This window comes from Spodoptera frugiperda, chromosome 10 (assembly GCF_023101765.2).
Source record: "Spodoptera frugiperda isolate SF20-4 chromosome 10, AGI-APGP_CSIRO_Sfru_2.0, whole genome shotgun sequence".
Taxonomy (NCBI): domain Eukaryota; kingdom Metazoa; phylum Arthropoda; class Insecta; order Lepidoptera; family Noctuidae; genus Spodoptera; species Spodoptera frugiperda.
The window spans coordinates 5,795,079-5,819,246 of record NC_064221.1 but is presented as its reverse complement, the minus strand read 5'-3'; the positions used below and the strand labels follow the sequence as shown (position 1 = coordinate 5,819,246).

Here is a 24,168-nt window from a genome sequence, read left to right as displayed (position 1 = left end):
ATATTCCATACAATGAAACATATTAGCTGCTTTATTCTTTACCCACCACCAGGACAGCACAAGTATATTGTATGTGCATCTTACCGGGGTAAGCAGAACGTTACTCGTTTACTTAGCATGCCATGCATCTAACTACGGAACTGCTCGCGCTTACCTGAAACAAATAATACACAATTTATTAGATACGGATTCATACATATCAGAAAACACAACAACATGGTAAATTTATTAATTTAGCAATAAATTAATCATAATAAAATTTTCAAAACCGCAGCATTTTTATTAAATAAAGCAATTGTCAATCGAAAGACCACCTAAAAAAGAAACTGGTCCGTCCATACACCCGTCTGTAAAGTTCATTTCATTCCATTATTTGCATTGCTCATTCTCTCCAGAGTGAAATATAGTACTACGGACTTATGGAGAAGAACAAGCACGAACCTTAAAATAAACATATCACATCAATTTCATCCCTTAAGCCACTGTCATCAGTTCTATTTCTAAACACCCCACATTTTCCATCAACCCCACTCACTGAGTTTTCACTCTTTTTTCCGATTCGTTTCATTTTTAATGAGTCGTTATGGGTATTGCTGACGGCAAACCCTATGGGAAGTGACCCAGTTTGAAAGCAAATACAAATTCTGTGGTTTTAATTCATAAAACAGAGGGGCTTTTGTATTTTTCCAATATGGATTGCATTTGCGATTTACTTTCTTTGGTATTTTGCTAACCGCAACTTACATATGACTCAAATTAGGTATGTCAATTAGGTCACGGTAGAGTATATTGTATGTGTTCCCTTTTCGCGGGTGATGAAAGATCCGACTAATTCATAAGCACTACATTTTTATGGAAACATCCTAACAAACTTTCACATTTATAATAGGTATTAATGTAATTAAAAAATAATAGAAACAGACAAAAAGCTATTATTTCTCCCTAATTTACAGAAAACAAATCAAATATACACTATTGTCAACAAGCTGACATTTCATAAAAGTGGATACGAGTATCAATAAAGCCTCAAGTCAATACAAGTTACGGAAAATCAGCGTTAGCAACAAAAGAAAACAAATGAAAAAGTCTTGAAGAATAAACTAAGTTGAAAGAATATACGTTAAATTAAAACAAAAGCGGTTCGGCTCAAAAGAGTTGCTAAGTGAAAAAACGGTTAGCAAAAATTACACGTAGAAAAATGTTATGAGGTAAGCACTAGACAGGTTTTTTCTGTTAATGCAATGCAAACATATTATATTACGTAATTATAATAGTTGTTTATTGGATTGGTTTTCATAATATAATGTCATTATTTTATTTTTTTACGATATAAGCCGGTAACCAAACAGACGCGAACAAAGCGTTACAAGTGCGTTGCCAGCCTTTTAGGTGTTAGGAATTTAAGGGTTGTTGGGGAATCGGGGATTGGGAAGATTGGAAAGGGTAATTGGGCCTCCGGTAACCTCACTCACACAACGCAAGCGTTGTTTCACGTCGGTTTTCTGTAAGGCCGTGGTACTAGTCCGGTCAAGTCGGCCTATTCGTGCCGAAGCATGGCTTTCCCACACTTAAATATTAAGCAGGTTTATTTTTCTGTTAATGCACCCATATTATATTACCTATGATAATTATTAATTGGTTTGGTTTGAATATAATGTCGTAAAATAGAAGTTAGGTATAACTTTTAATACTCAAACATATCAATTTGGACTTTTTAATTTACTTTTCGGTAAAGAATAAATACTTATATTCCATCTCATTGCAAATACTCATACGGTATTTGCACTTAGATCTACCTAAGTACTAAGCCAGAAAACCATCTATCGCCCCAAGAGCTTTCTAGAACGTTCCACGGCCGAAGGGTGTTTACCTTCCATTTTTTTCTCGCCGCTTTACATTGCCAGTGTAAAAAAGTATGAAATATCAGCCGAAGAGTGTTCACACTGCTGACAAGTTTGCTAAGTAGCTTTTGTAAGTGAAGAAATGATTTTCCTTTTTCTGGCTCGCTCGGTTATAAATTACACGTGATGTTTTTTGTCGCGAATAATGTTTTTAATGTATGGTGCATTAAGAGGTATGTAATTGTATAAAGTAAGAGTAAAAATATTGATCACATGCGAAGTGTATGTTGTTTTTTTTTTGTGATATAAGCCGGTAAACGATCAGACGGATCACCTGATGGTAATCAATCGCCGCCGCCCATGGACACCCGAAACGCCAGAGGCGTTTCAAATGCATTGCCGGTCTTTTGGGGGTTAGGAATTCAATTGCGAAGATTGGGAAAGAAGCCTAAGGTAACCCCACTAACACAACGCAAGCGTAGTTTCACGTTGGTTTTCTGTAAGGCCGTGGTACTCCGTTTGAACTGGCCAATTCATGCCGAAGCATGGCTCTCCCGCACTTAATAAATAAACAGTAGAGGTAGGCCCTTGTTCAAAAATGGAAGGAATCCAAACTAATGATCGTGTGGACGAAAGATTTCAAAAAATAACCTCGAAAGGAAAAGAGTGTGTATATTCAAAAGGTTTACAATTTGTTGTTAATGAGGTGGCAATCACAATAAAAGTTATTTTCGGAGGTGTAAATTATTTGATGGTCTTAATTGGTTGTCGAAAATAATTTTACGGTTATTGTCGAAGGGCCTAAACTTAAAACAACATTACTGCGGATAGTGAGGTTATTTTCACAAAATTAACGATCCGAATATTCATTATTTCACACGTGAATGGTTAGTTTTACATTTTTAATTATAATAAATTGTACACAAAAGTAAGTCGTCGTAATTGAATTTTGTTGTTTCGTCATTACAATGATAATTGTAATTTTCATAGCATTGAATTAATGCTAAATAATATTTATTTTTAATTTTCGGCAAAGTTAGCAATAATTTGTACATGGATATATACATGCATCCATAGTAGATTCAATAATAGTTATTCAATGAATTAAGTTAAATACATAATATTTATTTCTTCTTGTGTTTTAATACCTTTAATATTTCCTCATTTTCACAAAAAAAAACACAAAAAAAAGAAACCCAGTTCCAAAAACACTAACTGCTAATTACCAGCACTAAAAAAAGGAAAGAATTTTAAAACAGGCAATTCGCCAAATGAAGCGTGGATTTAATGCAAAAAAAAACAAGATGGCCGCTTCACTGCAAGAGTGGTTAGGCGGGAAAATTGGCCACTAGAGGTGCTCCAGCGCTAGTGGTTGCATCACTACGGAGTCTAGCTACCTACTATCTCTCTTCAGCCAGAGTTACTGTCGAGTGCACGATGTTCTCTAGTCCTTAGTACCTACTTTTCTCAAAAGATGGCGTTGAGAGGTTATTATTTTTACGGTCGGAGAATTTGATGTAGGAATGGAGGATTATGTTATTTTTATTTTTAAGAAATGGGTTGATTTAAAAGGTTTTTCTTTTAAAAATACTGCAATATTTTCGTCGGATACTAATAAAACAACATATACGATTTAAAACAAGCTTGAAAAGTAGCTAAGTAATCATACACTTTTCTGAAACGTCTTTAGTATTATAATAATGCTAACCTCAACACAATAAAAGTAGTAATCCACAGTGCAATTTGCAATTAATCAAAACATTTATAATTCTAATGCAAACATGGAAAAATCGATACTCAGTCTGTTGTGCTAATGGCTCACTCGATCCCCATACATAATACATGAAAGCGTGCACACAGGCAGCGGCGCGGGATTAACTAGTACAGTTTTGTTTATTTTTTACGCCAATACTTCGATTAAACATGGTAGATACGATACCCCACACTATGTGTGCGTTTAAGCTTTGTTTTTAGGAAAAATAAATGAATTTGATGCAGATAAATATTACCGAATTAGCTCTCCTTTATGGCTTTTCAGTTTGGTAGTACATATAATGTTGAAATGCAAAGTTTTTTTTTTCTAAAATGCAGGGTTGCTTGGTTAAGTGGGACCTGGATAAGTGAGAAACCTCCACAAATGGAACTCATGCTGAGGTCCCTACCCATTGGCACTGAATTACCTCTATTAGTGGGACAACAAACAACCCTCTATATCTGGGATTCGTTCTTTCGATTTATCATCTTAGTTACCTCTATAACTGAGACAGCAAGTGATTTTTAATGCATAAACCTTACTAACTGAGACAACATCGTTTTGTTTGTTGATTTACTTATTCTTATTTATTTATAATGTGCACATAACACATTTTTTTACTTAAGAATCACAGCTTTTTATGTGAAATAACCCGTATGTTCACCTCCATTAATGGAACCCTCTGTAAATGAGACAAATGTTTATTTATACCTGGTTATCTGAGACACTGGGTTAGTGGAATACCTCTATAAGTGATACCGATTTGAAGGTCCCTTGATGTCTCACTTAACGAGGTTTCACTGTATAATGTTAAAATGCAAAGTTTTTTTTTCTAAAATGCAGGGTTACAGGGAACGCAAAATGACCCGGTTCGGAGCCGTGATAGGAACGGTGGTTTAGACTTTCCATGTCATGATTCACCCTATCCAAAAAACTGATGGAAGAAGCTTAGTTTACTCATTACATGAAATATTCAACTAATAATTAGAATTGAAACTTAAACCGCGATATTTACCATGTTTTTTTAATATTTATGAGTTTCCGATATTTCGGCAACTCAACTCAACAAAAACTTATATTCAATTAATAAAATAGAAATACACACCTTTTACAGTTACAAAATATTGGTATATTCTCAGCATCAATATCCAAAACAAACTTCAAACTTCAAGAACAAAATGGACTTTACAAAAAGACCAGAAAATCATACATTACATTGTTGTCGAAGTCGATCATTAATCAAGTTGTGTGACATTCAGCGATCGTGTAAGCAATCACATTTTGTCACTACAGAGTAATTGGCGTGCAGAAATAGCTGGTAAAGTCATTAATTGTGAATGCATCTACCTATAGTACCTATAGTAGAGTATGATCATCATTCTATGGAAATACAGAACTGGTTTTTATGGAACACCGGTAAAAGAGTAGACGAATCACCTGATGGTAAGCAATCGCCGCCGCCCATGGACACTTGAAACACTAAAGGCGTTACAAGTGCGTTACCGGCCTTTTGGGGATTAGGAATTTATGGGTTGTTGGGGAATCGGGAATTGGGCCTCCGGTAACCTCACTCACACAACGCAAGCGATGTTTCACGTAGGTTTTCTGTGAGGCCGTGGTATCACTCCGGTCGAGCCGGCCCATTCGTGCTGAAGCATGACTCTCCCACACTTAAAAGTGTTGGTTTTTGTGGTTTCGTTTATATTTCGGAATTGAACTTGTAAATCGGTTCCAATCGACTAGTCTGGAGGTCAGAAGGCCTATGCTCACTATCACTATCATTATCACCCTACACCAAGGACAATTAAAGACTCTGGTCATTAATAAATTAAAGATTAAAAAATAAAAAATGAAGAGTTCATAATTCTACAAACACACTTTGCTGAACCTCAGAACCTTCAACACCTTATTTAAAATACAATCTTTATTTCAAATGTTTTCGCTTCTATATATAAGTATTCAGTAAAGTTATAGTTGATTTTCTGTCTGTTTATGTACATACAAATACAAATACTAGTTTACTTCTCTTACAACACACGTAATAACATTTTCCTGTTTTGTAGCAAGTTGGGTTAATGAAATATTGTTATGAGTTAACACGTTAACTGCCACGTAGGTCACCATTGACCGGAGTTAGCGGAGGATTTGCCTTCAACACTTTTCTGATGGCAGTCAAAGGCTCTCTCTAGTTTAATTGGAATGTTTCCTCAATCATTCATTGGTCATTATTCTTTGGTTACCTTTTATATCATCGTAACAGAACACCTATTCGTTTGACTTACTGGTGAAGAATACAGGAACTATTCAGAAACTAGAAATAGTTAGGTACAAAAAAAAACGAGAAAGAAAGCAGCAAAAGTGAACCCTTATTTTAGAATAAACAAAAGTGGACCGGTGAATATGACACAGTTAAATGAAATGTGCTCAAGTCAACATTATTACGATATTAGCGCAAATTATAGTGTCTTTAATTTTTGTTTTATATTTAATAATGAATAGTATAATAGTATAATAGTAATAGGGTTAATAGCGCAGCGCCAATATTCTAACAAAAATATTAAAAACACGATCGTTTCAGATCAAATTTTCCTTCTAAAGAACAAAAGATGCTATTTTCAACGCAAAAATAGGTTATAATATCATATGGATACAAAAGAGCTAACTGTGTAATAACTTCACCTGTAGAAACGAGCGGTTGGGCTCGCAACTCTAGCTTGCAGCAACCTATTCACTTGCGACTTAAACACAGCCAGACTATAACTATCTGGGAACACTGAGTCCATTTTGAAATCACTTTCACACAAACATAAATATCACAGAACTAAAAAAACATATTTATATTTAATCACAATAATTGTAAAGCTCACAAAACGCCTTTCTTTTAATAAATAAAATATTTAAATCAATTTAAACAAACACTAAATAATTTTACAGAGTAAAATAAACATTTGTTATTCGGCTTACGCTGACGCACACCGAATGAGCGTTTTATTAAATTATATTATTTATTATCTGTGCCCGTTCCGGTCATTGTTTTGCAATTACGTATTATATGAAACATTTCAATTACATATATGTACACGTTTTTATTACAAAGCGGTACCTATTTATTTATTTATAGAAGGAAAATACAGATACGTTCGCGTTCATTGGTTATATTTTTGATGTAGTAACTTTTTGTTGTTATTATGACTTATTATGAAAGAGTTTTTTATGTTAATGTTAACTTTAGGCAGGGCAAGGAGTTTCGGGTTCGATTCCCATGTCGAGCGAAGTATTGTTGGGCTTTTTTCGCTTTTTCGAATTATTTATTTTGTATTTTAATGAAACAATCCTCAATTCGGCACTTTTGAAACATCAAATTGAATTCTCTGTCTATCAGTGAAAGTAGTTGCCAAAAACCAACCCACCAATAGCCAAATTTGTACCAAAATACACCTACCACCTAAAAGAACATTAAAATATTCATTAGAGTACACGAAACGTTGGCTAGAGAACTAAAGCCCGCATTTTAGCTGACAAAAAGCCAACGATTGTGCAGGAGTTGGAAGTGGCGATGACAATGGGACAACAACCGCTCCGTTTATTTACTGGCAACACCGGCACACAGACACATGAATTGTACTTTTACGGTAGGACTGTTAAATACGTTTCGACAATCGTTTGAAGTTATTTTTGTTGCTTTATAACAATGAAATGGAATGGAAACGTTTAGAGATTTTCTTCATAAGTGTTGTTAGGGTTAGTATTTGTTCTTTATGCGTTTTGATTGCACTTTTCTGTGCTAGTGTATGTTTTAATTTAAGCTTTCAAAGTGGCCACAGCTGACTAAAGGTCTCTTCTCGCACGGAGGTTTGAGCATTAATCACCACGCTTGCTCAATGCGGAATGACGATTTCAAACTTATAATAAGAAATTTTAAGCCCAGGTTTCCTCACGATGTTTTTCTTCAACGTTTGTCAGTAGTGTCTAAATAATCTTTAGAAAATACGTATATTTCAGAAATAGTCACATTGGTAGTTTTCGCGCCCTCGTGCGTGAGAAGTGGCTGTCTTAAACCTCCGGACAAACAAGTCAAAGTTAAATATTTAGGAATAAATCTGATATTACACTTGTCACAAAATTCACAGACTTAATTATCACTTCAAATTGATTCTTTTCCGACAGCCAACTTCGACACTTCACACGATATTTCCTTTAAAAATACACAAGATTTTAATTTACTCTGTAAACAGGAAATAAAAGAATTAACATTTAAAAACGCTAATGAAATGAGAATGAACTTTTAAAATAAATGAAATGTAGGTACTGACTAAAAAACAAAGTTAATTTAACGTCAATCTGCTAGTCAAGGGTGGCAAAGCAATTTATCATTATTGTCGAGACGCCAGAAGTAATCGATTTGTAATAAAAACAAAAGAACATAAAGTATTATTGTTTTGTTTTTATTTTTCATTTCTCCGAAACAGAGGTTTAAGCTTGAGCGAAAGGTAAAAGGTTGGATGTTGAAGGAAATAATTCGATGTGTCATTTGGTCGTAGACAGATCAACATTTACAATATAAGAGGTATTTTTTAAGGGGAAAAAATCATTCAATGACTTCTCCCGCCTTAGGCGAGGTGTGAGGGAGTGTCAGACTATTACTGACTAAAAATCACCCGTTCCTACTCCTGCTCTTTGAGCCGGAGCCCCGGTAAACCCGCTAGGTAGTCGGGCATCAGCCCTACTGGGCCTCATTTGTGGTGGTCTGATGGCTCTTTAAAGCACCGTACGAAGAGGCCTGCCATAATCACCTTTAGTAGGCAGGTTGGATCGGAGTGGAATAGAGATTGATACCTACAAAAAGCAAATAGCCAGAGCTATGCACTCCCAGAGCTTCATAGTCAGCACTACCATAATAAGTGTTCCATAATTAATTGAATAAAATATAGTCATAGTTCCTCATAAAACTCCAATATAAATTCAGAATAAAAAATTAAAAACTCAACAGTCGACAGCAAAAAGTATCCACTCCTCCAATTACGGCTTTACAGAGAGAGTGGCCAGAGCAAAAAAAGGGGCTTTGGAAAAGTTGCCAGTGCTCAATATAAAAGTTGGCTGAATAGGCTGAAGAGTCAACGGACACAGCTTAGTGTTTCAACTTTTGAGGCCCGGGGTCTTTACAGTTTACTGATCAGCTCAGAACTTGGTCCACGGGCTTGTGGAAAATAAAGGGGGGTAAAGGAATCATGTTTTAATCGGTTTGAAGTGCTTATGATTTGTTTGTACGTCTATAGCTATTCAACCATCTAGTGGATTATTTTTTTAACTCCATTTCTCTTACGTTGGTATACTTTCATAAAGTCAAAGTCAAATCATTTATTCCAAATACATAGTTCATAAATAACCATAAAGTACCTTTAAAATGGTATTGAAATGTCAATATAGTAGTCAAGATAGCTGTCTAAAGTATTAACAAAAAAGTCAATAAATAAAGAAGTAAACAATAGTCTGTTTGTGAAGCTAGGCGCTCGTTCCAAAGTGTATACATTTATGGCGTCAAAACTATACATGTCGTAATGAATAATTAAGACCAGCTAATTGAATTATATTTATAACGTTACAAAATTATCAGTATGATTTAATTTGAAATGAAATGCGAAGCCTTTTTTTACGTATCAGGCTTCTGTATCAGTTTCAACCACATACCGATATAATTATGTATTTTGAACGAGGGACTGCCATATGCATTGTTTATTTCAAAAGAAAGATACGAGTACGGCCGTTATCGGTATTTCGCACGATTACTCACAACTGTCGAGGTTTTACAATTTTTGGACAGCACAATTTTACTTTCGTTAGACGCCCTCAACCATGTCCTCAGCTGTTTCGACGTCTGTACCTATCTAGGAAAATAATAGTAACCTCTCGTATTAAGACCGTATATAAAACACATTGTGTCTCGCGTGGATCCGCGTTTCTATAAACGTTAAAGCTTTTCCATTTCTAAAATTCTCACTCTTTTCAAATTTAGAGTGACGTCAATATTACATAAGATATCATAATAGTACAGTAAGAAGTTACAAATAACAGCTGCAACTTCACTTAACTATAATTATCTAGAGACATAATTAAAAGCAATGATATATTGAAAATCAATAATAATGTATAGAAATAAAACTCAAAGAACGAGCGAATGTAATACCTAATTAATTACCTTCTAGTCATAATTATACCAGGATACCATTCCGAAGATATTAAAAACAAAACACGAGAAGTATTTCTCTTTGATATAACATTTTCTTATTGTAAAAACTAATTAAACTCATATAAGTAGGAGTCATTAATGAGGACTTGATAATTTTTATAATAACTATCGTGAGACATACTAAATTAATTAAAAATCACGGTTTACTCACGTAAATTAATGAAGAAAAGCTCTACTAATTTCGAGTCACAGAGGGACTGTTTAGACGCGACACGCTGCTAGTGATGAAAAGCCCCTCTGTGACTCGAAACTAGAAGAGCTTTTCTCGATTAATTTATGTAAGTGTATCGTAATTTTTAGTTGACTTGATTAGTTTTGTTTAAACGTTGTCCTACACTAGTATATTCTCAATAAACATACAATTTCACAAACACATGACACCCAGACCCGAAACAACAATTTGTGGATCGCTAAGTTACTCCGTACAGGAATCGTGCAGGGCACCCATTTGCCCAGCCATCGCGTCAACTGGCACTTAGCTTCATACTTACTGACAGACAATTCAATTTAACGTTTTAAAAGTGCCTTATTTAGGATTAATTGAAATAAATGTTTTGATTTTGACTATGCAGTCAAATATTATAGCAAATTAGTGTTTGCAGAATAAAATTAGATAACTCAGTTCCTTTACGAAAGGTTTCCTTCCTTCTTGTAAAGTCAAGTTTTTAATTAAGTTCTGTAAGTTGTGTTGATCGAAAGGTAAGTTAAATTCTAAAATGGACCGTAATTAGTTAGAGTATTAGTTTTTGGGAGTTTATTTTCGTCGAAAACCTAAATCTAAGTCCTTAGCGATAAGACAGGGTGGAAGCTTTCTTTGTGAAGGTTAAACCTGATTTATACTATCCAATTCCGATCCTACCACTCTTTGCTTTCTAACTAATGATTAAAATCCTTGAGGGTGAGTGAGAACCCTTAGTATGAGTTTACTTTACGTTTAACGAAACCGACATGACAGCGCGTTCGGCGTTCTGATAGGCCAGCTCAAACGAACCAACCAATCAGAGCGCCGAATTTCGATCTCGAACTCTGAACGTAAAGCCAACTCATATCATGCCTCTGATTTACATAACTGTCTAGTTTAAAGTGATGACCAGAAATAATAAATTATTTATTATCTATTAGACTTATTGTTATTAGGTACTAAAATTTTCAGCGTATTTGTATGTTAAGTTGAATTTACAACAGATTTGAGACAGCCATAATGACAGACAGTCATAGGATACAGTAAGGAAGAAAACATTATTATAAATATATTAAAAATCCGTTTTCTTCTCCAGTACAGTAACAGGCCACCGCAGATGTAAGTATATCCCGCCTCGTTTTTCGAACAAATTAAAACTAAAATAAATTTATAGACAGAATAAAATTGCTGATGGAGGCAAGACGGCAACTTTGCAAGTCCGCTTCACAAGCAGGCTGCACGATGATTTATTCCTAACTTTATTCGATGTTATGAAAACCTTTTCATTAAAGGCAATGGTTGGCTTGTTTCTAACGCTAAATATAATTATAAAATACATTTCAAAATTCAGCAATTGTGGTTTCTATTACGTAAGCACTCGATATAAGTATGTATGTTACAGGTTTTAGGTTTCAGCCCTTTTATAGTCAATAGACGTAATACTATACACATATAATGAATGATTTAATAACTTATAATGAAAAAGAGGAAAATCCAAATTTCTATTTCAATGTAAGCCCGTAAATGCATACAGTTTTTAGGTACGGTATGTCACTTGCTGTCAACGTGGTTGAGCAAGTAACTGTGTATACAACAACTAATAAGTGTAGGAGAGCCATGCACAAATGGGCCGGCTCGACCGGAGTGATACCACGGCCTCACAGAAAATCGACGTGAAACAACGTTTGCGTTGTGTTTAGTTGCGTGAGTGAGGCCCAATTAAGTTTGTTCCGTACCCTTAGTACGAGTTTGCTTTAGGTTTAAATTAATTATTGGTTAGTTTATCCAAGCCGGCGGTGTTTTCATGTTTGTATCTACTGTAGATCCTGGCTTACAGGAGTTGTAGCGGTATGGGAGGTGGTGGCGGGCTTGTCCTATTTAAAAAAAAAAGCCGGCCAATCAGAGCGCTGAACCCGCTCTCGTACTAAACCCTTTATTCTGGTCTCTCTCTCTCTGTTGCGGGACTAAGTGTACGGCCACAGTATCTCTATGAAATAGGGTTCAATTTCCTAGTATCATAATTAAGTAATCAAAGTATCACCTCGCCTATACCAATTGGAGTATTGGCAGGAAAATTTGATCGGGGAATACCTTTAATTAGCATAAAAGTCATTGTTCATTAACTCGTACCGCATAATTTATTAGGACGCGCTGGTTTGCAAACTAAATCTAGAGGAAAACAGATACAAGGGAATATGACTACAAAAAAATAACGTCACGTATTACCTGTCTGTCGGTTTGTTCTCTAAAAGGTAGGCAAAGGTTCACATATTAACCGTAAAGTAGGTAATAGCGCCTTTCTGCGCAAATTTCGTTATTACTGCTCATTTCATCACCAATACCGCTAAGGGGCGAACCTTGTACCATGTTATAAATAAACTATTATTATAAATAAATAATAAATGTTCTTTTTTTTGAGGTTCGCCGATCGCGATGACGATAGAATTCATGGTTTCTTTTAAGTCGTTAGAAACATTTTTGTATACGAAACAAGTTGTTCTATAGTAAATACACAAACTTAGAGCTCCTCTCCCCTGTGATACAGAATTCTCCTAGTACAGGTGTTTAAAGACAAGCGTCCACAGACCACGTATGACGTCATAAGTACGCATCGCATGTAGGCATTGCCGATAACGCGGTCCTGACGATGCGGAACAGTGGACGCAGTTGTATGAGTTTCTATACAAGACAAACTAAAATCCGTTGCATGCGATGCGGGCCTACGGACGCGTACCTTTAATTAACACCTTTTTTTGTAAACTGCCTTTTTAATGAAATTAAATTAAAATAAATATTTTTTCAGATAGATAACAATCATGTTACGGTACCTGTTTAATGTAGACAAGAAAATGTCTTTCAGTAATATTTCAGAACCCAGGATGCACTTCACTTTATTATTATTTATTCATAAAAGCTTTCGACTAAGTTTTACGGTAAACTGCAGACAGGCAAACTGTTTTATGTGATACAAATTTTGTTAATGGCACGCTATTTTATAGCTTATTTCGTACACAAGAAGTTATATTTTAGTTTGTAGGTAAAATGTGAAAAGAGTTTATACTTCATAGGTATAGAAGGTGCACCCTTTTAAGTCTAATGAGATCCTCATAGCAGGAGTAAGTAGCATGCAATAAATATTACCTATCTATGATTAGACAGACTAGGATAAGAGTAATTTGATAACACATATAAAGATACAGTCTATCATTTTAAGGGGGGAAAATCATCCAATTACTTCTCCCGTCCTAGGCGAGGCGAGAGAGAGTGTTAGACTCTTACTGATTAAAAACATAACCCTCCTTTTGGCGCAGTCGGGTAAAAACCACCCCGTTCCTACTCCTGCTTTTCGAGCCGGAGCCCCGGTAACACGTAGATCAGGCATCAGTCCTACTGGGCCCCATCTGTTGACATGCTTACGCATGTGCTACGCTTTTGCTTGAAAACTACTGAAAGGGTTTTAAGCATGACACATGGGTACTTTTTGTCTAGGTATTGCCTGAAGCCGCTGCCAGAATACTTACATTAACAAATTACACAACATTTATTTCTTATCAACCACAGTACGTTCAAAAATCACGTCTTTCTGCGAGACAAAGCCATCTATAATACATTAGCGCCCTCTACCGGCTTCCGACCATCCCAGACGTGTCTAACGTTTTTTAAATTAATGTCCCGACTCGGTCGCCGCTACATTTGCAATTTTTGCACTTTTGTATCGATTTTATTCGCTGGAAACTTTTTAGAGGAGAACATTGTGTGAGAATTTGATGCTTTGATTTCTATGAGACAGGGTTTTTCTTAGTTTCTTTTAACTTTTTTTAACTGATTTGGAAAAAAGGATGTTCTCGGTTTGACCTGTATGTATGAATGTAAGTTTGTGTGCGATTATCTCGCGTTTAGCTGAATCGATTTTGATGCGGTTTTCAGCATCATATTTTTCAGACTTAGGGGGTTTTATGGATATTATCTGACTTAAACTAAAGGTTTATTAGTTTCTTTAGTAAACATTTATCTTAGTTTCATGGTTTAAAAAGTCCCTGCAACATTCAAATGGCTTTCTTCTTTAGGAATATACTTGTCAAAGTCTACACTCATATCATATTTTTGCCCTTTAATGTATTAATTTTTTCGCAGTAAGTATCTACAAAAAGGACTCGGAGTCTTCTAATGATTACTTAAACCTGGCTTAAGCAACTGTTTTCGGAACAAAATCATTACTAAGATATAGTTTAAGTAATCATTGAATGTCTCAGAGTATGGCAGTAAAACTTGTACACTTAAGTTTCTATACAACACTATTTACACTAACTACAGAACACGTAATCAGTATACAGCTATTAATTTCCTAACACAAAAATACAACATCATCAAAATCAACCCTATCACACTAAAATGATACTTAACAACAAAAACACAAGACTCATATTACCATAACTAGGAAATGTTCCAGAATATTCCTAACTAGGAGCAAAGCTTAAAATCCTGGTATAATAAATGATCCCTAAGGCGAGCATAATGTGCGTGGTGTAAGGTTATGAGCCTATTGCCCGCTCTAGTGGCCATTTCGTTAATTCAGTCCCTTAGGGCGGTTGTATACTGGTCAACACGGTCGTAGATATTCGATGGGAAACATTCTGTATAAAACTAGCCAAGACTTGATGGAGCTGCTTGTTTATCGCTAAGTGTATTTAGTGTTAATGTTTAGAATATAGATACATATACAGATATATAGCCGTTCATACTCCTGCTTTTTGAGCCGGAGCCCCAGTAACTCCGGAAGGTAACCCGCAGTTTCGGATCTTCTTAATTGATTGCCTAAAATCGAAAAGAAACTGCGTTAGACCCATTAAATTTCGGACTCTAATAATAATTAATACTATCTAATTAAATAGTAACGAGTCAGTCACACTGACCATTTCTAGATACAAATAAAATAAATATCATTACCATCATACTCACAGTTATTTAATGCTTACTTAACCCAGTCGTCGCCAATTGTTTTCCATACAAAATCTTTACTAAGGAATAGTTCAAGTAATCATTAAATGACTCTGAGTACGGCACTTAAGTAGTATCCGAAACCAAAAATCTTTAACTACAAAATTCCAATCTGCACACAGCTTTAAATAACCAAACAAAAAAAGAAATACATTCGATAAAGTTCATATCTAGCGGATGCAGGGAGCATAAAGAGAATTTTATCATCAGCACGCGTGCCAAAAAAAGCTTGAAAAATGTATGCAATATCATCGCTTGCGAGAATGGGTGGACGATCATGCTATGTTAAAAACGTTAAAATGTTGATGTCCACCCGAAATAATGGGCTTTACATTTTAATATGGTACATTTATTTACCTTAGATGTTAATTGTTACAGGGCGAAATGTATTATGACTCCTTAGTTTTATGATTAATTCTGTGATGAAACTGAAAATTTTGTAATACTCAACTCTGCTCGACTGGTCTTTGGACTGTTTAAGTCAGTTATGTTCGACATCATAATAGACAAGTATGACATATTACAAGTGACAGATGACAGAAATCGCAAATAGACGATCGACGAACAAATCAAAGGATGACGTCATAAATTCTACATCAGTTGGGCAGAAAGCCCGCCAGGCACGATCACCTCGCCTGGTCGGAGGATCCTCCTTTGCTTAAGGAACTTTATTCTCTGTTCCCTAAATATGTATTTTGTACAAGTACCTAAAGTCCTTTCTAAGCTAATGGCATTTAAATACTAGTCGAAGAAGTGGATAGAAAAATAATTTAGTTTTGGTAAAAATTCATCGAATCTTAGCATTATCTTTCGTTCTCAAATACCTCTATTTTGTGTAAGATTACAAATTTTATTCTTCCAAAATGTACCATAAGGCACGGCTCAATACATAATTTTAATTACCAGCTTTAATTATGAGCTACATTGTATAGCACACAATATGTCTGTTGCCATGGCAACGTGCGAAACAAAGCGTCATCAATTGTTTCGTGCCGAAGTCTCATTAATTTACTGGCAACTAAAACGTCACGAGAGCTAGATGAAGCCGGAAATCCCAATGGAATAGCGAAACAACGCGTTAATCTTGTTTTAGAGGCAAGCATATAGTGGCAAAGGGGACACATAGCAACTACAAAGTCTATACGATTTAGGTACTAAGAATTTTATAATCATCACATCAGATGAGCCCATAAGTAGCCACTGGTAAGCAAAGTCTTCCTCTCCCATGGAGAAGGTTTGAGCATTGATGGGTTACTCAGGGTAGGTTGACGATTTTAAACGGAACGGCGAGGTTTTTAATTAGTAGTAGTCTGACACTTCCTCTCACCTCACCCAAGGCGGGAGAAGTCATTGGATAATTTTTCCCCCATAATGTTTTTCTTCACCTTATGACAGCTGCGTCTAAATAATCACAAAAATAAATAATATTTTATCAGATACTGTAAATCTTACACAGTTACTCCAATAAACTTAAAACTCCATAACATCAGTAACATTGTCTTTGTTCTGCAATCTTCGATTCAATAAATGACGTTTTGTCCCTTATACAAAATTCTTCGGATTATGTCGCGAGACGTCCAAATCCTCTATACATGACTATCGTGAACCTTATCGGTTCCTTTTACCGGTAACACGTGATATTGGATCAGAGAAAATCTGATTTCCATCACGACAGAACGCTTTCAAAAGGGTATGAAGGGTGTAGGTGTCGTAAATTTTTAAAGACCTCTGAAGGTTGCTATCGTAGATACTTGTGGAAAATAAATAGAACATAACATGGTACAAGCAGATTTAATCGTAGTCGGACCTAATTCTAAAGTTAACCTTACTAATATTATGAATGCTTAAGTTTATGTGTTTGTGCGTATGTTTGTTACTCAATCACGTCTAAACGGATAAAGGAATCGGGGTAAAATTTGGAACAGGGGTAGATTATGGTCTGCAATAACACATGCATACTTTTAATCCCACAGAAACGCGGGCGAAGCCGCAGGCAGAAGCTAGTTCTTTATAAACGATGCCCCACAATTGGATTTTCTCTAGTGTCATGAGTGTATTTAAAAACATACAATTTCACATATACATGACACCCAGATCCGGAACAACAATTAGTGGATCAGTCACCGTGAGCTAATCGGTGGAAATGCGGTGACCAGCCACCGCACCAACCGTGGAATTTATTTTAAAATCAAAAGACCCAGTACCCTAATTTGCGCGAACTGAGACTTACCAGAGAGTTCTTTGTTACACACGTTGTACGAGATCATTTGAAAACTAACCAACCCTACAAAGAATCACAATCAGATTAAAAAAATCCAGTCCATTACAGACATTGGAGCACTCAATCAACCCATACAGGCATAAACGGCTCAAACTTCAAAATACACAATCAAATTCAAACTCTATAACAGTTTAAAAGAGCACAAAATTGGCTGGACGCAACAGAGACCATCGAATGCACTGCCAAAGTCCCCTTTAGTACAGAAACAGAGGAAAATGTCCACAACAAGACACTAGCCTGAGGCTCGTACCGTTTTTCATTAATTCCAGTATAAAGAAAACGAAAAAATGGAGCCTGGTAATAGGAGCAACTGGCGAGGACGTCCCTCCCCCCCATCGATTTACATGAAGGGGGGGAACTGTCGAGATCGACGGTGAAATATTTAAACGGTCCCTGCTATACACTTCGGTATCTTTCCACATGTGTGCGGTTCCGTTTCCAAAAGTTTTTAATTAAGTTACTTGCGAGAGTTGTGCGCGATACGTGTCACAATTTCGTTCGTTTTGACTTTTGTTTTAGAAGAAAATCATGATGCAGAGCTAGTGAATTCGTATTTTCAGTTTTGGTTAGAATAGTTTGGTAATAATATTGTATGTAAACACTACTAGATTTGTTTTTATTTAACCGTTGCACTACACTATGATATTCGCCTGTATCGTGAGTGCGTTTACAAACATACAAGTTCACATATACAAGACACCCAGACCAGAAACAACAATTTGTGGATCACACAAAGAATTGCTCCGTGCGGGAGTCGAACCCACTGCGCCAATCTTGCAGTCGTCTGTGTTATGGCGTTTAATACATCATTTCAATCGAGCTCTAAATCTTGGAATGCCAAACCAAACCAAGAATTACATAGGTACAATACGACCCATAAAGACAAACCCAAAATCTGTACGTAAAAACTCTGTAAACATAAATCAAAATATTCAAGTCTAAAATGCTACAAACTTAACAGATCCTAACAGCATCAATTACGGAAATATCGAAGGAATTCAAACGGAAATTTGTATAACGTGGCCCTACTCGAGTTACAAACCGACTCATAGGAAATGATCACAACCTCCTTGGCTGGAAAATCTCAAACGTACTGGCTGTGTGCGTTATTACCATAGCTTTACAGTTCGAAATTCGAATCGGCGTTCTATCAAGGTCGATTGGTGTTCGATTATGCGTTAATCGAGTTTCAAGTGTCAGTATCGATTACAATTCGGTAGCGTTCGGACTATTTTAAACTTGTTTGATTAGCAAACTCGTTAATTTGATAGGTGTTGATTGTCGGATTATATTTGGCACGGTTCGTCAGTTCCGAATCGTTGGGTTTGTTTAAAGATGGTGTTTAATTTGTACCAAACTGCTGAAGCGGGTTTCTTTGTTTTAACTGAATCTCTTACAATTATAGTTGGATTCGAAAAATTCCTTTTGTATCTTGAAAAATTAACTTATGTTTGAAAAGGATTTTTTTTAAACGACCCTATGTATTTCTTCTGTGTCGTGAGTGTGTTTACAAACATACAAGTTCATATACACAAGACACCCAGTCCCGAAACAACAATTTGTGGGTTACAGAAAGAGTTGCTCTGTGCGGGAATCGGTTGCCTAGCCACCGCATCAACTGTGCAGTCAAATTTTTATACTTAAGAATATAATACAAGACAAAGTAAACAAAACAAATACAAATAAACATTATGAGAAGAAAACAGAGTCTTCCCACGTTCATGCATTTTGTATTCGAGACGAGATAGAACCTCTGTAGCGGATGTTTGCATTACATGTCATATAAAATTATGCGAACGCCTTTCATTTCCGCATGCATGCTACAAATGATACGACTCAAACGGTCGTCGCGACAAGTCGGAGCGTGAATGGGACGTGTAGAAATTTGAAATCGCACGCATTGCATGTCAGAAATAGTAAGCATTGAAAGGGATTCAATGGGAATGTTTTGAGGGATGCGTTCAAAGGAGGTTTCATGTTTTACCAATGTAAGGATGTTTGTGTGTTGCAAAATAGCTTTTGAATGTTTTGGGTTTGGGTGCAATATTGATTGTTCTACATGGCTAGAATTAGAAACCGGAATGATATAGTAAGTGATAAAAAGTGAAATAGTTTTCTATATTTATTTGAGTATACAATCTGTAGACAAGGAGGACAATATTTTGACAATGGATTTAAAGAAAGCTCTCGAACTTTGAGATTAGATAGTGTCACTGACATGACTGTAACTGATATATTGTAAATGCCAATTTGTGAGTTTGTCTGTATGTTTATTACTTAATCACGACAAAATGGCTAAAAGGATCGGGTTGAAATTTGGAACAGGGGTAGATTATGGTCTGGAATAACACATAGAATACATTTTATCCCACGGAACCGTAGGCAAAACCGCTGACAAAAGCTAGTAACTGATATACTTTTTATTGATAAACTAATAACATAAAACGGAATATTATAAAACCCATAACCCAACACCAATGACTACAATAGCAACTATCCTAGTTCAAGTAAACGATATATTTGAAACAAACATCATGGAGGCTGAATGTATACAAACGCTTCGTGCACGAGTGACAATCGCGTGAGATTCGCTTAAAGGATTAACCTGAAAGGCGATCGATTTCAGCCTGTAAATCCGATACACGCGTCAGAGAATACAGCCTCTCACTGTTACTATTTGAATTTGAATGTTTATTTCAATGCAGACAGAATTTGTCACATGTTTTATATTTATATTTTAAGTTAGGAATAAAGTACTTAATTGAGAAGTTTTCATTAGTGGAAACTACCCTATTTCGGATTCCCCAACAACCCTTAAATTACTAACCCCCAAAAGGCCGGTAACGCACTTGTAACGCCTCCAGTGTTTCGGGTGTACATGGGCGACGGTGATTGCTTACCATCAGGTCCGTCTGCTCTAAAAAAGAAGATATAAACATTCTCTTCAAAATCAACAATAATAACTCGGGAAATGATTCCCAAGAATTAAAAAGCTTAGAAGCTAGGTACAATACATAAAGAAAAATCAATTTTGGTCGCCAAATTTATAATTTCAACCTACAAAGTTGTCCCAGTCTATTTTGGACGCTTAGTTCATTGAGTAGCCAATGAATACCTGGCCAGGCTAACCGGATAGCCGCATGGAAGCTCACTGAACCATACGTCTCTTGTTCAATGCACCCTTTGCGCGGAACTTTGTCTAAACACAGCTCCAATTATGGGCTAGACTCTGAACAGACTGGATTTTAATATGAACAATGTTAAGAGGTTAGAATTTCGATAGTGTTTAGGTATATAGTGTAGCTGTGAATTTGTTGGCGAATAGTTGATGTTAAGGCATCTCTTTAAGTGTTGTAAAGCTTCCGTGAGTAGATAACCTTAGTATGAGTTTGCTTTCAAAATGAGAGCGCGTTCGGCGCTCTGATTGGTTGGTTTATTCGAGCCGGCCGCGCTTTCGTTTCGATTACTTTAAACGTAAAGCAAACACGTACTAAGGATACTGATACACCATGTGTAGACGAAACCAGTTGAAGAGAAGGGAAGCATTAAGAGAGCATTCCCAGAAAATTCTATAAAAAATAGTAAGCCATGATTTTTGTATGAATATACAAAGTCACAGGTAAAACCAGTTACAGCTACTAAGTAATAAAACATTATAGACAAAGAGTCACTAAAGCTTCTTCAATTATTCATACGAAAATATTTCAACAGAGGATTACAATAAGTATTCAAGACAGCTACCACACCGGGCACAGGTCCAGATAAAACCACTTCACTCAGCAGTGCCTGTATTCCTCATAGCTCCCCACAGCCACGTAAACGGATGAAACCATAAATAATACGGTGTGCAGCCACAATAGTCACTTGAGGAAGTGAGCATTGGCACGGAATCGGAAGACGTTTGTCCGTTTGGAAGCCCTCCAACAATACCCGAATACAGGTCAACCGTGAGATTTACAAGGTAGAGGGCGCCACCTTAGCCGTGCACTTTGAAAATGGAATGAGGAAATTCGTGTTTTGAAGACTATTCGATTTTTGTTTGAATTATTAGTTTTTGTTTTGTCGAAAATTGTTGTGTTGTCGTATTTTAATCAAATCTTAGGTACATGTCAGGTTGTTTTGGATCACTTGAGTGTTAGTAAAATCGGGAGAATATCTTAGAATGAATTCACTAAGAACAAAGTTTCCAGATTAAGTAATGTTGATGGTTACACATAATATCATCCAATGACTTCTCCCGCTTTAGGCGAGGCGAGAATCAGACTCTTACTGACTAAAAACCACCACGTTCCTACTCATGCTTTTCGAACCAGAGCCCCGATAACCCGCTAGGCCGTCCGCAGCTCCGTAGTCACAATATTAACATGATACTTAAGATAGATAACTAGCGAACAACCTAATTGTTTAGCACATTAACCGCATAGAAAAAAATTGAAGATAATCACCAAATAAAGTACTAAACAAAAATCTCTCACGATCAAATAATGAGTCCTAGACATCAAGATGAGAGCATTAACCACAGGAGAAGCCAGGAGGTAAACTAGCTATTACAATAAATCTCCCAGCCACAATCTGGACTAGGATACCTTAAGCTATAATCTGTGGGCCGTTATTAAGGTTGGTTTCACACGAACTGTTGCGTGCGAGCCGCCAATCACTCGTCTGCTCGAGTGCTTGCACTGACAGTTAGTCTGTATGTCTTTTTCTCATAGATGCAGCACGATTTGTTGGTTTGATGTATGCTTGCATGTCATAAGTTGGGGGGTTTTGTTACTGGTGTCTGTTTTAGACGTATTAGCTTTGTTTACTGACAGGATACGATGTCTTGTCTACGTAAAAGTAGATGGAGTTGAAACTGTTATTGTGTTGTCAGTGGCATTAGTAATTTCATTGAAATATTTGGCATAGCTAAAGTAGTTCATAGGTTACATCTTTCTTAAGGCTGCCACTTGCAATAGATACTGAATATATCTAACTGCATCTGGATAAAATAGCTTCAATAAAGTATATTTATCATAAAAATAAAAATCAGCAACGTCATTACATATATGTATAACCTCGTGCCTGTCTCCAATGAAGGTAGACGCTCTCCAATGGAACGTCAATTGCTACGAATCTTACATACCTCTATCACTTCATCAACAGTCATCAGTCTTTTTATGCATGCTCGTCGGTTAAGGGTACTTTTAATTTGACCCTTCTTTAATATATCGCCAATCTACATGTTCGTCTAGACGGCCCCATTCATATCCGCTTGTATATTTATTTATTAAATCTGCTTTCATCCATCCATTCTACATGTCCAAACCATCGTAGCATTCACCTTTCAATCCTTGTCACTAGATCACCTTTTATGCAACTAGCAACGTCATTTAAGTCGCTTTTGGTGAACCTTAAGCTCGTCTGCCCTCTGCCACAATTTTAATCCATTTTACTACTAGTAACTAACTTTCCCTTCCACAGTATCAGTCCTGTGTCCCGTCCAACTCACACAATTTCAACCACAATTAATATTTATTAGTTCAAAGCCAACACGAAACAGTTTAGACCAAGTTGGACATTGTACAAAGCTGTGCGCTAACCGATTAAATTTTAAACTGTTTTAATGCAGTTTTCGAACATATGAGGACAAGTTGGATTTGAAATTTGACTAGCTTTGCGTGCGGTTTTCCTGATATCAAAAAGTAAAGTAATTTCAGGTCATGATTTCATAGATGGAACCACAAATGATTCACAATTAGAAGTATATATTTGGAACAGCAAATAAAGAACTTTACTTTGTATGTGTTGGCAATCGACTTGGAGGACCAAGAGGGAGAACTTGGTTCAACAATAGACGTCTCCCAGATGATGGTGATGATGATGTATCTGAGATAGTTTTGCTCTTGTTTCTAGAATCCCGAAATGAGTTTTTTTAAGTCAAATAATTGCTAGTCGTGAGAAAAATGGTATAAAACCGAATCGCCTGGTGTAAAACCATGTTTATGTTACAATTTCTACATAACAAAATCTAATAATTCCTATGACTACACATTTGAATCAGAAGCTTCATGTATCAGCGTTCAGCCTTACAGCATTCCCCAAACTAAAAATAATATTATTCCTAATCAGTTTACCCCGCCTCTTTAAAAAATAATCAGCTAAGAACTGCTCTCAATCTGATAATGTTACTAGGATTATTTACAGTATGGCTGGCAGAGTGCCCAGCGGGTCCTCCTGCGAGGGCAAAGGAGCAATCTCGCGGCCACTGCAAATGGGAGTGCTTTTACAAGCACCGACAATTTTTCTGAAAGTTAGCGGGAAATATTTTTATTTTGTGCTGTAATTTAATGTTCTTATGGGGCTTAATATGAATTTATTTTATGAGTACGGAATGAAATAGTGGTTTGTGATGTTTTTTTTTTTGTTTCTTTTCTTTATGAGTAATTGTTATTGTTAGGTACATCATGATTTGCGATTGAGAAAATGTGAATAATAACTAACTGTTAATAAAATTGGACATATCAACAAAATCTCAAATAATCAAAAAGTTTTGAATGGTCAGATGATTTTTTTTAAATGAATTAAACAAAACACTTTTTTAACTTTTGAAAACCGTCCTTGCTAAATGGTAATCAAACACAGCCAATTTCCTACAACTCCAATTCCCTTAAAACTGCATAAAACAACTACATATTTGCCATTCACATAAAACTATTCTCAAACTAAGTACAACGACAAATATTATAAAGTAAGCCTAACTTTGGAGCATGCGAAATTTCTTAGCGATTGTGAACTAGAACTACCGATTTCCACGATAACTTTGTTCATCGAACATTCTCGAAGTTTGTCGAAGGAATTTATAAAAGATTCCTGCCAACTTATTGT

General features: G+C 36.0%; 1 protein-coding gene across 5 annotated transcripts in view; it reads right to left on the bottom strand.

Annotated features, from left to right (window-relative positions):
* LOC118277302 (focal adhesion kinase 1) overlaps window positions 1–24,168 on the bottom strand; it is a 175,868-nt gene that overhangs the window by 104,456 nt on the left and 47,244 nt on the right. Inside the window, exon 3 of one of the 5 annotated variants that reach the window (XM_050696634.1) lies at window positions 85–154. The exons of 3 other annotated variants lie outside the window; for them this stretch is intronic. In XM_050696634.1, coding sequence (XP_050552591.1) covers window positions 85–128 — 44 coding nt within the window. In that variant the 5' untranslated portion in view covers window positions 129–154. Of the gene's footprint in view, window positions 1–84; window positions 155–6,273; window positions 6,434–24,168 lie in introns of those variants that run through there. One more of the 5 variants, XM_050696632.1, reaches the window with a different exon arrangement.